Source organism: Pseudopodoces humilis, chromosome 4 (assembly GCF_049639895.1).
Source record: "Pseudopodoces humilis isolate 2021_Gansu_Grassland_sample_001 chromosome 4, ASM4963989v1, whole genome shotgun sequence".
Classification (NCBI taxonomy): Eukaryota; Metazoa; Chordata; class Aves; order Passeriformes; family Paridae; genus Pseudopodoces; species Pseudopodoces humilis.
In genome coordinates, this window is record NC_142203.1 from 63,389,869 (window position 1) to 63,405,201 (window position 15,333).

The 15,333-nt window shown below is 41.6% G+C and overlaps 1 protein-coding gene across 2 annotated transcripts; it reads right to left on the reverse strand.

Annotated features, from left to right (window-relative positions):
• Positions 1-214: 214 nt before the first annotated feature.
• NIM1K (NIM1 serine/threonine protein kinase) lies at positions 215-10,581 on the reverse strand. Of its 2 annotated transcripts, XM_014261822.2 has the most exons (4): positions 10,206-10,581; positions 9,405-9,640; positions 3,440-3,708; positions 215-1,474 (listed from the first exon to the last, which is right to left on the reverse strand). In XM_014261822.2, the coding sequence occupies exons 1-4, from the start codon at positions 10,271-10,273 to the stop codon at positions 725-727; spliced, it is 1,323 nt and encodes a 440-aa protein (XP_014117297.1). In that variant the 5' UTR covers positions 10,274-10,581; the 3' UTR covers positions 215-724. The 2 variants fall into 2 exon arrangements, with proteins under 2 accessions (XP_014117297.1, XP_087910525.1); XM_088054399.1 differs by lacking the exon at positions 10,206-10,581 and having other exon boundaries at positions 9,405-10,189.
• Positions 10,582-15,333: the final 4,752 nt, after the last annotated feature.

A 15,333-nucleotide genomic window follows, 5' to 3' on the forward strand; every position in this document is an offset into this window, starting at 1 on the left:
TAAAACAACAGAGGTTTTGGAGTCTGTTTAAATCTATCTTTATTGGAGTGCAGCTGGAGTCCAAGCAGTTCCAGACTGGCAGAATTGTGCAAGCAGTGGAAGGCGTCAGAAGGGTAATTGATGGTAGCCCAACCAGTCAGGCACCCACACATACAGGGTTAAAATACTGAATCCTGACTGGTCTTCTGGAATCATGACAAGTTGGGAACTGCAGGCAACAACAGCTTTGATGCTTCTTGAAAGAAGCTTTTTCAAAATTAACTTGTTTAATTCGATGAAGTTCAAAAGCAGAATTCAGAATGGTTTAGATTATGGTTGGTGTCTACTTAAATTTAGTTCTCTGCAAAAACTGTCCCAGTTTGCAGTGTTGAGCTTAGTTGTGTTGAGCTGAGATACAGCTTTTCAGAAGTTAGCTGTTACATGCCTGTGCAGAGTATCTCCCAAATTAAGTGCAGTAGCATGGTGTTTATTGAAAGATCCCTCCACTCATGATCTTTCAGTTACTGGGTTCTTGCACTGGCTATACCAAGTGTCTGGAGAAAGGGTCAAACAAATGCACGAGAGCTCTGTTTTTGAGTGCTTCACTGTCAATTGAGAAATGCAAAGAAAATGAGGCCTTTCTGGTTTATTCAAAAATTACAAAAAAAGAGTAATGCTACAACTTAAGGATAAGTGAGTAATCCCCTTTGTCAAATGTGCTGAGCATAAAGCCTGCAGTGCAATTTTATAAAATAGAACACAGCCTGGATGTGTGCTTAATGCCACTGTATGAAGTGATGCCGTTCCTTGAGTCGTCTTCTTTTGAATCTGGCTGGGACATGATAGGAACAGATTCAAGTGCCCTTTTCTTCTGTACTCTGTGCAACACAATTCTGTAGACTCCCGTTATGGAGCTGCGTGCATCTTTTCCCCGGTTGTTTTGAATGTGCTCTTCTGTGATTCCCAGATCTTCCAGAATATTTTTCACTTCAATTTCTTCTTCTCTGAGTGTACTGATTTCTGATAAATACTTTGGATCCAATTTAAATGTCTGTAAAGGTTTGGGGAACTGTATTCCTTGCATCCATTCACTGTTCATAATCAGTTTGACAGAGTATCGCTTGGTTGGTACTGGCTGAAGGACTCCTTTTATCAGTTTCTGGCAATTTTCTGAGAGGCAGGGAGGCAAAGTGTATGTCCCTTCAAGAATGCACTTTTTCAGTTTGCCTACAGTATCTGCCCGGAATGGCATGCTACCTGTCGTCATGAAGTACAGGAGGATTCCCAGTGCCCAGATGTCTACATAGATGCCGATATAGTTTTCATCTCGGAAGAGTTCAGGAGCAGCGTAAGGAGGAGAGCCACAGAAAGTTTTTAAAGTTTCATCTCTTTTACTTATTGTGCTGAATCCAAAGTCTCCCACCTTAACACAGGTGTTGCTGGCATAGAAGACATTTTCTGCTTTCAGGTCCCGGTGGATGATATTATTGTCATGCTGTGGAAGAAGAGGAAAAGTTGGTATTGGTTTGTTCCCAGGAAAGTTCTCAATGTCTACCTCTAATTGGTTAATTACCCTGAAGGAGAAAGGGAGTTATCTTGGGCAAACTCAGAAACTAGTATTGCAATTGGAAAAATATTAAACAAATTTAACTTAATTCTCCAAGGATACCAAAACAATTGAGTAGGGGGAGAAGAAGGATGCTGGGATTTTTTAAGCACAGCACTCTCAACTTGTTAACTAATAGCAACTATTTTCATGAAGCAAATGTGTGAGGGCAGTGTGGCTAATCCTACAGGACTAGATACCATGTGAAAAATCTGTGGTTTTTTAGGGTTAACAGCCGTTTAGGGTTTTGCCATTACTGCATGTAACTTACAGATTTAAACATTTAGTTCACCAATTGAACATTTTCACAGATAAAAGTAAGAAATTTGCTACCACTACATTCTGTGATCTAATGTCCTATGAGGAACTGGTGGTGCCAAGAGAAAAGGACCAGAGAGCTGGACCTCATAGTGCTACATGATGCAGGAAACCAAGTTTAGTGGTGTTCTAGTTTTAGAAATCTATAATACATACACCATAACTTCTACATTTTTTCTTCGGAAATGCCAGTAGTAGCTAAGGACTCAAACTGAATTTGCTCTGCCTAGTCATGACATACTTGTCTTGATTAAGTAAGAGTTTAGCTTCTTTGGAATAACTAGAAGGAATGGATCAGCACTCTCTGTCTTATCCTTTGGAGTAACATTGTACAGTATCTGGAGACTATAAAGAAACCCTTTGGCATCCTATTTCAACTCTCATCAGTAATAGCCAGGGATCCTCTGTCCTTGTGCACTGGCATCAGGGAGATGGGATTTATGTAACCTGGATGTGATGGCTTAGCAAAAGTGAAATGTGCAGAAGTCTCTGTGTACAAATGAAGAGGTTGGTCCAGCTTGATAGTCTATGTTTAATTCTAAGGAATAGATGTAGTGTAATTTTGAAATGTAAATTCAGTTCTTGTAGCTGCAGGGTGCCTGTCCTGTGGATAAAATGTTGAATCCACCACTTAAAGCATATGATCATTTCATCAAAATACATGAGAAATGCATGCTGTTTATGTAAGACGCGTGTAGTGCGAGATGCCGTCTCTAGATGTCTGACCTGAGAACACCCTTGCCTCTGACTTCGGCAGAAGCTATTACGTGGCAAGAAGGACAGGAGCCACCGGAGGGCAGCCTGAGCCAGTTTTAACGAATGTTGCTTCTCAGAATTGTAGAACAGTTCTCCGCGTTTTTATTTTTTTGAAGTCGCTGTAATTACTCTTCAAGGTTTAGAGAAGATGTACCAAAGTAGTTAATTACTCTTTTTTTGCTGTGACAAGATACTTTGGGCTCTACACAAATAGCATCACCCTAAGTGTATTATACTGAAGACAAGGCAAGAAGTGATTTGTTGGGTGTTAACCTCACAGATTTGCATCGAAGTGGAACCAGGAGTTGACTGTCTTTAAGTGACAGACTCCCACATTCATTAATAAGCAAACCAGATGTTTGCAACACCTAACCAGCCTCTCTGGAAGCAGAAGAATCACTGATCCTGTGTTTTGAAACAGGGAGGGAATAAATGAAGCTTTGTTCACTGGTGCCCACAGCACATTAAAGCAAATACAACACTGGTGCTAAAAGGGTGATTCCACCCACCAGGTGTTTCCAGTTCAGTCTCCTCCCAAAAGCTGTCAAAAGAGAGGCAGTAACTTGAGGTGGACATGAAAACCCTTAGATACCTTTAACACAGCACTTCTATAGCTGTTTTGCTTTTCGGAAATGTGGGTCTGAAATTTTGGGTAACAGTAAATCTGTTGCTGAAACAACAGTCAGTTGTTTCAAACAACTGAAACAAAAGTCAAAAGCAATAGCCACAAAATGTGCTTAGAGTAGTGAGAGGCAGCATGCCTGTGTAAGAGCAACGTACCATGTGCTTCACAGCAGACACAATCTGGGAGAAGATTATTTTACACTCTGTTTCTAGCAGCTTTCCTTCTGTACTGATTTTAGTGAAGAGCTCCCCACCTCCTGCATATTCCATCACCAGGTGCAGTTTTGAGAGTGTCTCCACCACTTCATACAGCCTGATGATATTTGGGTGGTGCAGCTTTTCCATGCTGGATATCTCACGAGACAGCAAACGTTGAGTCTTCCGGTCTAGCTTTGTCTTGTCCAAAATCTTAATTGCAACTTTCTCTGAGGAGAAAAACATTTTTTCCATGTTGTTAATGCAACAAAGTACAAATGGTAATACTATTTACATATAATAATGCTTGGTTGTAGAAGTGCAATAAAATTTCACCTCATCAGTAATAGACTAAGCTGCAGGGACCTACTGAGCCCTGCAGTCTTTCATACAACCCCTGCTCCTTTCTGTCTGTGACATCCTACTCAGTGCTGGGGTAGCTGAAGGCTGGTAGAGTATTCCAAGGGCTGATCAAATCATCTGCTGCCTTGGTGTGCTTTGCTGTGACAGGCTAATACGTATCTGAAGGCAGAGCAGCTGCTTTTGGTGTCCACTGCTGGTAGAGAAAGTCAGTGCTTTTGATCTTAGCTCAGAGCTCCTCAGATGAGCCAGGTACTTGGACACTAATGGAGTTGCGAAATTTGTGTGCTTTCTTCCCTACCAGGCAGACAAGCTTGTGGGGAATTTAGGGGCTTTGGCTATTTTATTCTGATCAGTGAAGTAGAATAAGTCGCAGGGATCCTTAAGACAGCAAATCTAGCTGGCATATGCTGTTCTGGTAATGCAAAGCTGCTGTTAAGTCCTACATGTTTCTGGAAGCCTACATAGTGAAGCTAAGGCCACAAAACACATATCTGCAGCCGCACTACATCATCAGGGTAGCTCAGAGCAGTATGAATAGGTCAATCACAGTTGCCCTTATGTTCCTGTATTAGTCTGTAGGTTACGGCTTTTGTCTTTACCCTTTTGAATACAGCTGGTATTTGAAGGATTAGTCTGGTTAAAACAGGTTTATGGTGGCTTTGTACAACTTGTCAGGACAGCAAAATTTAAATGGATCACAGCAATAGAAGCAACTATTTTTTCCTGGGAAGAAGGGATTCTTGGTTGTTTGGGTTTTTTTTTTTCCCTTCAAGACTATCTTAATCAAACAATCACATATTTCTTAATAATTGATCACTTTTAATAACTCTTTCAGAAAAAAATACTTCACTTGGTTTCTAATAAATGGGAATTAATTAGAAAAAAATGTATTGTTCCTTTGCTGTAGAGAGTGAGAAGAGTGAGAAGGCTATTACATTTTTACACATGTTCAGATATAAAATCATTCAAGTTTTTACTGAATGTTATCAAATTTTAACTCAAGTTTAGTATTTCAATATACATAAGGGAATGTTAAGGATGCATGTGTCTGTACAGATCAAGAAAACTCCATGTTCATTATATTTAAATTTTTTTAGTATAATGCATATATCAGTTGATCTCTCTAGTGAAGTGCAGCAGATACTTGAAGCACATGTGATTCTTGTGGTGGAAGGTGCTGAATTACCCCTTGATGTGCCTGTTTTCGGGAATCTGTGCTGAGCACAGGGCAGCTGTCCTGGCCACACTGCTTCTCTCTGAGCTGAGGGAGAGCCCCTGAGGGAAGCAGGTACCTCCTGTGTGGTGTGGAGGTGGGTGAACCAGGAGGAAATGCCGCTACTGACAGTGATGCTGGCAGTGCTCTGACTGCTGACCTGGTGAAAGACCCTTGTTATGTTCATAGTGCATTGATCTCCTAAACCAAGAGGAAAGTGCACCAACTTGCAGTAGGTTATATTTGCACAACTAAATCCTTACAACTCTTCCAATATTAACCATGTAATTTCATCATTACATCTATAGAATTCTGGGGACATTTGGGCTTTAAAATAAAATATTAAAGCTTTACTTTTTCCCTTTCGTTTTGCTCTACTTTTCATCCTGGTCAGTTTCCCTGCAAGGTTTTAAAAGGAAAGAGGAGGGGGAAAAAAGGTTTAAAACTGAAGAGCCTGATCCTACTCAAACACCACCATAAATCAGGACCAAGCACCTTTAAATTGACATCATTGCAGTTGCAAATGCATGACATGCAAAGAAACCCAGCCCACCTTGAGTGAAAAAATCTGACACCTTTCTTTTATTTTCTAAATTCTTCCTTTCTGCTTCCAAACAATGCTTGGTTTACAAATCCTCTATTACTCTTGCTTAGCAGCTGTGCTGAACAGAAGTACATTTTTAGCAGGCAGCTTATTTACCAAAATAATTACAAAAAGAGTTGAAAGATACTTTGATTTACTATATGCAGTGTATGAGGTTTGAGAAGTGCTAGGTGAAATCTTGGTAAGAGAAACTAGGAAAAGGTTGGGAAATAATCTCAGGAAGAAATGGTGTCTGCTGTGATGGCAGAAGGAAAAAAAATACAACCAAAACCAAGTTAAAATTGCTTTAAAAATAAAGCAGAAACTGGGTGCCTGGACATTCCTGCTTTTGCAATTTATATCACATCAGCCAGATTTCTTACTAGCTACAAATTTTGGATGCTCTTAATTGCTTCTATTCAGCTGTGCTCTCACACTTCCTTTGTCAGCTGGAAGGCATGTAAAATAAAAGTTATACAGGGCTTAGGAAAGTAACAGTCCTTAGCAAGAAAACTCCATGAATTTCTGGAGAAAATCTCTGCCAAAATTCAGGTTAATATAGTGGGCAAAACCCCTGAATAACACAACACACATAGAAACATATATCAGAAAAGAACCTCTAAGATCATGCAGTCCTACCTGTCAAGCCCATCACTAAACATTGTCCCTAAATGGCACATCTACACATCTTTGAAGTATCTCCAGGAATGGTGACTTCATCAGTTCACTGTGGAGCCCATTCCAAGGCCTGACCACCCCTGTGGTATAGAAATTTTTCCTAATATCGAACCTAAACCTCAACCTTTCCTGGCAGAATTAGAGGCCATTTCCTCTTATTCTGTCCCTTGCTACCTAGGAGAAGATGCCAACCTCCACCTGGCTACACCATCCTGTCAGGCAGTTACAGACTGAAAATGTCTCCCCTGAGCCTCCTTTTCTGCAAGCTAAACACTCCCCAGCTGCCTCAGCCGCTCCTCACAGGACTTGTGCCTCAGTTCTGTTGACCTTCTCAGGACTCTCCAGCACTTCAAAGTCTCTCTGGTAGTGAAGAGTCCAAAACAAATGAAACCCAGCACTCGAGGTGTGGCCTCACCAGTGCCCAGGACAGGGGGACAATCCCTGCCCTGCTCCTGCTGGCCACAGTATTGCTGAGCCAGGCCAGGATGCCATTGGCCTTCTTGGCCACCTGGGCACAGCCTGGCTCATGTTCAGCTGTGTCACCAGCACCCCCAGGTCCTTTCCAGCCACTCTGTCCCAGCCTGTGGCACTGCCTGGGGTTGGTGTGACCCAAGGGCAGGACCCAGCACTGGGCCTTGTTGAACCTCACACCATTGGTCTCAGCCCATGATCCAGCCTGTCCTGATCCCTCTGCAGACCAACACTCACACCCAGTGTGTTGTCACCTGCAAACTAGCTGACATTGATTAGGCCTGGCCCGAATTCTGAGTCCTGTGGGGCTCCACTAGTGACTAGCCCCTATGGATATAACTCCATTCAGCACCACTCCCAAAGTCCAGCCAGCCAGCTTTTTATCCAGTGAAGAGTGCACCTGTCCAAGGCACAGGACAGGGCATCCACATCATAGCACCGGAGATTTTTCTGTGTTTTCTAAACAACCAAGACAGCCCTTATGACAGAAACATGGTTCATTATCCAGTATGATCCTGAAGTAGTCTTTTCTCTCTCTCTCTCAATCATTAGTCTTGCTGCAACAGATAGCAAGGGCAACAGAAAAGCACATATATATAATTGTTACAAATGCTTATCTTAGTGAAAAACAAAAAAATAAAATTGTTTCCTCTTTTGATACAGGATCATACAGGAGAGAGACCATATTAAAACTTCAGTAACTGAAGAGCTGAACAGCCCTCTGACACATACACCACCCTCTACTACAGAGATCAGTACAGCATTAATGATGAAGCCTTTCATTTATACAATCAGATTTTAAAAAAGACTTGCACTCATTAACACTGTGCAGGAACATCATTTCATTGCCAACACAAAAATGTATATCTACTGCAAAAAACAGAATCCTCTTTGATGATGGTGAGTGTGTATACATGAATGCCTATGTGCATTCTGTTCTTCTGTCCATGTACTGTATTGTATTAACACAGATAAGCTCACAGGCAGAGATGAGTTGGAAAATATTTATCTTTCATTCTTCCTCATGACAGTTACAAACTTAGCGTTGATAAATCAACTCATTTTCCAGGGAACACTTTAACCAAAAAAGTTACAAACAAACAAAAGAAAAATAATTTGAGAGATATCTGTTGAAAAAGAACCTTTTCCAGAAAAAGAAAAACTACAGTTTTGGTTTTAGTATTTATTTTTTCCAAGCTCACTTAAGTTCATAATTTTTTAATCAGCTCTATTCATATACTAAAGCAACCTGTTTCCTGAGTAAGTTCAGCAAAGGGTTCATCCATATCAAAATTTTAACTGCCTTTCATTAGTATTCCTTGTGTTCCCAGTACAGAAGCAGCATTTCCTCCAACAGTAAGCACAAAACAGTTACCTTGGGAAGAAGAAGAAATATCACAGAAGAGAAAACAACTTGTGGGCCAAGTAGAACAAAGATGCTTTTCTGAAACAAACATAACCAAAAACTCAACACCCAGTTAAAGCAACCCTTGGGTGTTGGCAGGCTTAAATGTGAAAAATTAAGTACCATCAGTTCTCCACTTAGATTCCCAGTGCAACAACTGCTGCACCCAAGGGACAATTGTGAGCATTCACCCCTCTTAAATTTGGGCTGAAAGAAGTGATTAGAGAAAATAACAATAGATAATACAGTTTTGGGGCATATTTTGTTCTCTCACCTGTAAGATGATGAAGGGAAGGGGAGTCAATCAAACTGAAAAGTAAAGACTATTAGAAGAAAAGCAAGACAGTAGTGTACAAAGAAACAGGAAAACTTAGTCACCCTGATGGAAAACAACAACAATTTCTATTATTGCCAGACAAAGGCAGAAGAAGAAACAGGACAGCTGATGACAAGTTCTTAGTTATATCTATGACTGAAGTGTCCCCTAGTTACCTAGCCCTTGTAGTCCTTCCTAGAAGCAGCAGATAGGGTGCTTTGTAATTAAAACAAGAAAAATAACTGACAATTCAAACCAAACACCAGTTTGGCAATACCAGAGCTTGTTTCCCTGCACCTGTTCCTCCCTTACCTCTAGCCCCATCCCAGATTTTTACAGTAAAGAACCATCATCAAATGATTCAGTTAATTTGGCATAGCATTTCTCACCAGAATCACCATGACCAAATAAAACTTTTGTCCATACTAGTAAAATTTGTGATCAAACAAAGGAAGTCTTGCTACCTCTGGCTGCAGGCAGGAGGATGCCTAGCCCACTGTCCTGAGCATTCATCACCTGTATCCCTGCAGGCCAGGAGCTGGGGCAGGGAAGAAGGCAGATGGACAGGGCAGGTTATAGGAGGGGAGCCCAATACCACTTTACAAATTGTGGAGTGTTTGAGCCACAGGATAAGACGTGTTAACTCCATGAAGTGCAGTGATGAACTCCTCTGGTAACAGTTGCCATGTAGAGAAAATGTTTCTAGTTTCCTTAACACCTAATCCAACCCTAAGCTTTTATGTATGATCCTGCCTATTAACTCAAAAGCATTAAAAATACACAGACACACAGATACAGAAACACACACACTCTATATATGTACCTAAGGCTCATACAGCATCTTTCCTCCCATAGGAAGCCATTTATATAGGTCACTCAGCATGCAATGGTGCCTACCTTTGGTTAGGGAATGAATTCCAAGCTTCACTTGTGAGAAATTCCCACTTCCTATTTCTCCTCTGACTCGATAGAAGGCAATTCTCTTTCCCAGGGTTAATTCTTTCACCACTTTTTCATTATGAGACATATCCTGCATTAGCTTCTCAAATGCGGTCAGCCTATGCTGTTTTCCCTCTTCTCCTTCATGGCACTCCTGGTGCCCATCATCTTCTTTGCTGTCCTCATGATGCCACCTGGAACAGCGGTATTTTCCAAGACTTTCTTCATTCACATATCCTGTTGTCATAGTCTATAGGGTAATCACTTTCCCATTTAACAAGATGTCCTGATAAATTTAAATTAAGTAATTCTGTATGAATATGTCCTGCACATTATGGACATTGTGACAAATGCAGCAAAAGAAAAAATATAATAGTAGCAGTTTACAGAAAGTCCAAAGACTAGTTTGAAAATTGGTTCAAAACCAAATCTGGCACATCTACATATTGCATGTCTTGTTCAAAATCAGAGATAAATCTGGAAGCTGTATACATCCATTCCTCACTAATAGAGTTAGTGTGTCAGGATCTTCAGCTGCAAGGTAGAAGAGGCTTTGCAATTAAAACTGCAAACTTTGTGCACGAACGTGGAAAAGTGCTCACTGTCTATCCAGTACATTTGACACATGCAAAATATTTGACACAAATATTCAGATTTTAGCTTGATCCTTTGAGAACTTGATAGATAAAGGTCAAACAGAAAGCTGACTAACTCCTCTGAATAAATCCAGATACTTCTAGCTAATTTTGAATAGCTGACCTTAAGAACGTAGTTCTTGATTCTGGTAAAAGTCCAAAAGCTGACTGTAGGGATTGCCTTAAATTCATTCTTCAGCCTGTGAGCTTGTCACTGTGCCGTGGAAATGTCACTGTGTGTGAAAGCCTTGCTGTAAAAAGTACGCTGCCCCTCTGTTTCTTTCCCATGGTGTGTTCAACAAAGCAACTGATTCTGGAAGATGACAGGAAAAGCATAGTCTGTGCACCAGGCAAAAGAAATGCTGCGCCTCAGTATCCCTGCAGTCACATGGCAGGACAATACAGGATTAAGTAACTGCAATGTCACGTTAACCCTCCTTTATTTAGATGAGCTTTCTTTAACGCCTTGAGCCTTCTCAAAATTTTGCCAGACACGTGATGTTCCTGAGCAGACAGATGAAGAAAGTAATTAAAACCTTTATATAACAGCCATACGCTTCACTGAATGACAGCATGACCCATACCATTTCACCAGTTTAACTCTGGCAGCACAGACATAGAAGTACTTATCCTAAATACACAAGCAAGCACTTACCTTTAAAGCAGCACACCATTTTTTTCTTCTTCGCCTTTCTCTTTTACCCTTGAAAGCCAGGAGTTGATCAGCAAGTGCTGATCATGCAGCTGCACGCCTGAGGGTGGTGAGCTGGGCACAAGAGAGAGCTGAGATAGCGCAGGCAGTGGCAGCGTTCACCTCTTCTGCTCTCAGTCTGCAGCACACACCCGACTGATGGACACAGGAGACACCTGACTGCCAGGACAGATGCACCAGATTGAGGGGGAGTGAATCAGACCAGTAACTCACTGCCTGAAGCTGAGGTAGACAGTCCCCTAAGGTGCCACACTAGCAGAGCCCATGTGACATTTGCCAGGTGGAGCTGCCCTCTAAACCTCCCAGTCTCCTTCATGAGCAACAGAAAGAGAGGTCAGAGGCATGACCTAAGGGCAAAGAAAAGACAGCTGGTGATGGTTTCATTAAATGGGAACTGGATTGGCACAGAAGCACTTGTCTGCTCCTTCAGAGAGGCCAAGGTGACTGACCCATGCTCTGGGACACTGCTCCCTGCCTTGAGACACGTTGAAGAAATTTTGCAAGTCACTTTACCTCTCTGTGCTGCAGCCACTTTGCTTACAGACAAAACTGCCCCAGGGTGAGGCAGAAAACCTGTCTCAGAGAGTCTGTGTCTCTCTGAATCAGGTATGCTTCTTACTGTGTGTGCAGCAAACTTAATGGCTGATGCAGTTTGTAACTGGAATGGAGGGAGAATTTATTACTTCTTTAATGCCTTTGTTACTCATTTTGGCTCACTCATGTTTGAAGAAAAGGGCCATTTTAATGGTTGACAGAAACTTAAAATAATACATAATCATATTATTCTCTGGATCTAAATAGAGTGAAACCCCTGACAAATAAATATATGTGTACATATAGCTAATGGCCAAATCCTGATATTCTTGTCAGGAAAGAAACCGAGTGACAAATGAGAAAATTCTTCAGTATTCTCCCACCAAACCACTCTTTCTTAGCACCAAATGTTCCCCACAATTTTATTACTTTATTACTTGGAAGAAAATAATCTATGTGGAAGGACACACCATCTATGCACAAACTGAGAAACCTAAACCCCACACCCTACATTCTGTTTTTCCTCCATTTGGGAAAAGGATGATTTATTTCAGGATTGCCTGAATTCTGGCCCACAAGTTTTCTGTTCTAATCTGTTTCACATCACAATCGTAGAAGTATTCTAGGTAATAAAAAACTCTTTATATGAAACTCGGCTGCATTTCATAATTTTAATGGTGGATGACACTTGCAGGCATTCTAGTGGCAGAAGCCACTTGTCTGCTGTACAGTGCCACAGCAGTGGCAGAATTCTGGCCCCATTCTGCTCTTTGATCTTGAGAACAACAGCACAGGTTGTCCATATGAGAAGGATGGAAACCTCCATGAGCAGTGTCAGGCGTGCCGTGTACAAACTGTAAACTATTACTTTAACCAGTGTCTTTAGCTGGGCAGTGACATCCTCACCACCAAAGAATATCTGTAACTTATGGCTATAACCTCCAGAGTGCCAATTCTGCTCCTGCAAAAGAAGAAACACAGAACTACCACCATCTTCTCCAAAAATCAGTGCCCTTGCAGTTAATTGGCTGTACAGAAAAGGCTGTGTAAGGGTTTCCTTCAAACAGACTTGTGTAGACAAGCCCCTCCTGAACGCATTCCATCAAGGCACAGAAGGCAGATAGCCCAGTCCATGTGGATCACAGAGACAAACCATATGGAAATGCCAGAACCTTATGGGGACAGAGGAGCCCAGAGAAAGGCAAAACTGCATTGAGGCATCAGCACATAGCTCTTCTTGAATTTGTTCCTGCAGAATTTCTCCTGGGGCTCAACATGCTCTTTTCTAGAGCACAGCCTATCGTTAATCTCCCTTTCAGGCTTGACATGTAACTGTCAACCCTGCAAACTCCTGGCAAATGGCCAGCTGGCTAAGTTTTCCCTGTCTTTTGAGATGAGTTATTTCAGTATTCTTGGTGTTAGCAGTATATATACCATCTATTTATGGCCTACATTCCTTCCTGTAATCAAACCCAGCAAAATCTATCCTGATATACAAAGGGGCACTGACTGTAAAAGAAAACAATTCTAAGAGAGAAGGGAAAAACAAGGAGATCAGGAACGATCCAAACACAATGAGGGACCAACAGTTTTTTTTTCCTCCAGTCTGGCTGACCAGTGACCAAAAGAACTTCACAACAATTTATCTGAGCAAATATTCACTTAAAAAACCAAAATAAGCAAGCAAAAGAAAACCAAAACCAAACCACTTTAAAAAGCAACACAAGACAGAGTGAACGAATGTATCAATACTTTAAAACTTGTGCCAGTCTAACACTGCTGTTTAACCTTGTTTTTCAAACTGACATTCTCCTCCTATTCTAAAAAGTGCTAAAGACCCTCAGGCTTCAGCTGCAGGCTCAGTTTAAACCTTGCATCACAACTCTAAGGAAGTTCACAATGATGTAAAAAGAACTAAACCAAGAAAGAGTTCACCAGGTATACCGACTTTGGTTCCTAAAATCCCATCTTGACAGATAGATAAAAAGTGACCTGGTTTTAAGAAGCTTTGAATGGAGCACATGAAAGCACAGAGGCAGCTAGACCAGTGCTCCAAGCACTGTGTTTTGCAGATTGGTCTCTTTCACTAAACCTGTCTTTCAGAGAGGCAAAAATCCACTCAGCTTTGAGTGCTTAAACTGCTGCAGCTCCTATTAGAGTGAATGTGAAGGGTCTCCTACCACTCAAATTGTCAGAATACCAAGTGGTTTTAATGAGGATGTCACTGGATATTTTAACTCATTCACAAGAGTTCCCTTTTCAGCCCCTCTGCTGTCTAGTCTGAGAAGATGAGGATTTTTAAGGCATTTCCCTAGGGTAGGGGATTAGCTCAATTTTTTTAAATTCCCTTGAAGAACAGCATGTCTCCTGCTTAGTAGATTATATGCACCATGCACCAGCTCTGGAACAAAACCGAATTTGAAGTAGAAGGGATTTTTTTTAACTCATCTGCTAGAAAAGTATCGACCCCAGTCTTTTTAATCACAGTTTTGAATATTCAGTTGTTGCAAGAAAATACCAACAACCTAATATACTCCTGTGTATGGAAGACCTATCTTTTACAATAAAGCAAAGCCCAGCAAAACAGTCCTGCAAGACCTGTAGCACAGACCACAGGTGACACAAAATCTCTGCTGTGCAGACAGGCACCACAGGGGAAGGAATAGCTCAACTTCTGTGCTTATGTTCAAGTAATATTGAGTGCATGACTGCTGTGGCCAAAGGAAGTCAACATTTACTCAAGGTTTGTCCCCAGCACATTTTTTTTATTTACATGAGATTTGCTCTCAGTCTTATTTCTGTGAATGCCAGAAAACAGAATGGCTATATAAAATACACCCCAGGGCTTCATATGAATTGTTTTACAACTCCCCAAAACCCAACTATTCAAAACACAAAATACAGCATGGTTACAGGCTGAACACAGACCTGTATGTTCCCAGCTCAGGTAGGAGGAAATACTAAGAGGGCACTGACCATGGAGAACCTCCAGGAACTACTTGCTGTCTCTGTCCAGGCCCACATACCACTCATTTCCATACATCCCAGAATTACTACAGTTAGCTGGCACAGCATTCAGTTTGCCAGTTGTTGTTGATGAAAACTAGACATGAAGAACATCATTCTTATCACCTTCCTGCTGTGCCTGGGAATGCTTTGATACTGGACACAGGAATGATCCTGGGCTGGCAGGTGGGCAGAGCACCACTGCCAGTTCTGTGCTGCTGCACTGGACAGGCTGGAGCTACAGTGTGAGCTTGAGCTGAAGGGACTGTGACCTGTGGATGGTGGGAGCATGTGCCCCTCAAAGCGTCAGTGGCTGTGACTGTGCATAGCAGGTACACCTCCGGAGGGATTATGGCCCTTGCAGGCCACACTGGAGCAGATGCACTTTCAAGGACTACTTGAGTGAATCTATGCTGCAGCAGGTGTAGCCCTGAGGAGACTGTGGCTCACAGACATGGCTCCACTTGAAGCAGGTACAGCCCTAAGGCACTGCAGACTATGCACTATATTAAATCCAGCCTTGAGCAGGGGCACAGGGAGCACTTCATTGCACTATCAAACCATGACACATTGGACTCGATCATCTTAAGGATCTTTACCAATATAAATAATTCTATTGTTCTTAGCCTAAGATATGGCATTGTTTTTCCACACAGGGAACATTAACATATGCAGCAACCCTGGCTGAAACGGAAAATAAACACTTTCAAGGCTTCTGTGCAAAACCTCACTTACTGGCCACAGCACCAAGAATGGAAGCAGGAAGAGACAACAAAGTTGTAATGTATTCATGGACAATGAAAAGCCTGGTGTACATGCTGTACAAAAAACCCCAAACCAAAACAAACAAACAAACAAACAAAACCCAACAAAAACCCAAGAAAATCTAGTATAAAAAGGAGAAAAACAGCCAAAAAATACCCTTCTATACTGGAACATACTAACTCTAGCCTGAAACTTAATTCTACAGTTGTAACTCAGAACAAAAGACAGGGAATTC

Excerpts from the sequence above, each read along its gene's own strand:
- NIM1K (XM_014261822.2), bottom strand. The coding sequence starts at position 10,273 with ATGAATTTAAGGCAATCCCTACAGTCAGCTTTTGGACTTTTACCAGAA. Across the intron at positions 9,641-10,205 it reads TCAAGAACTACGTTCTTAAG|GTGGCATCATGAGGACAGCA; the intron begins GTCAGCTATTCA and ends CCGCTGTTCCAG. Across the intron at positions 1,475-3,439 it reads TGTCTGCTGTGAAGCACATG|CATGACAATAATATCATCCA; the intron begins GTACGTTGCTCT and ends CTTCTTCCACAG.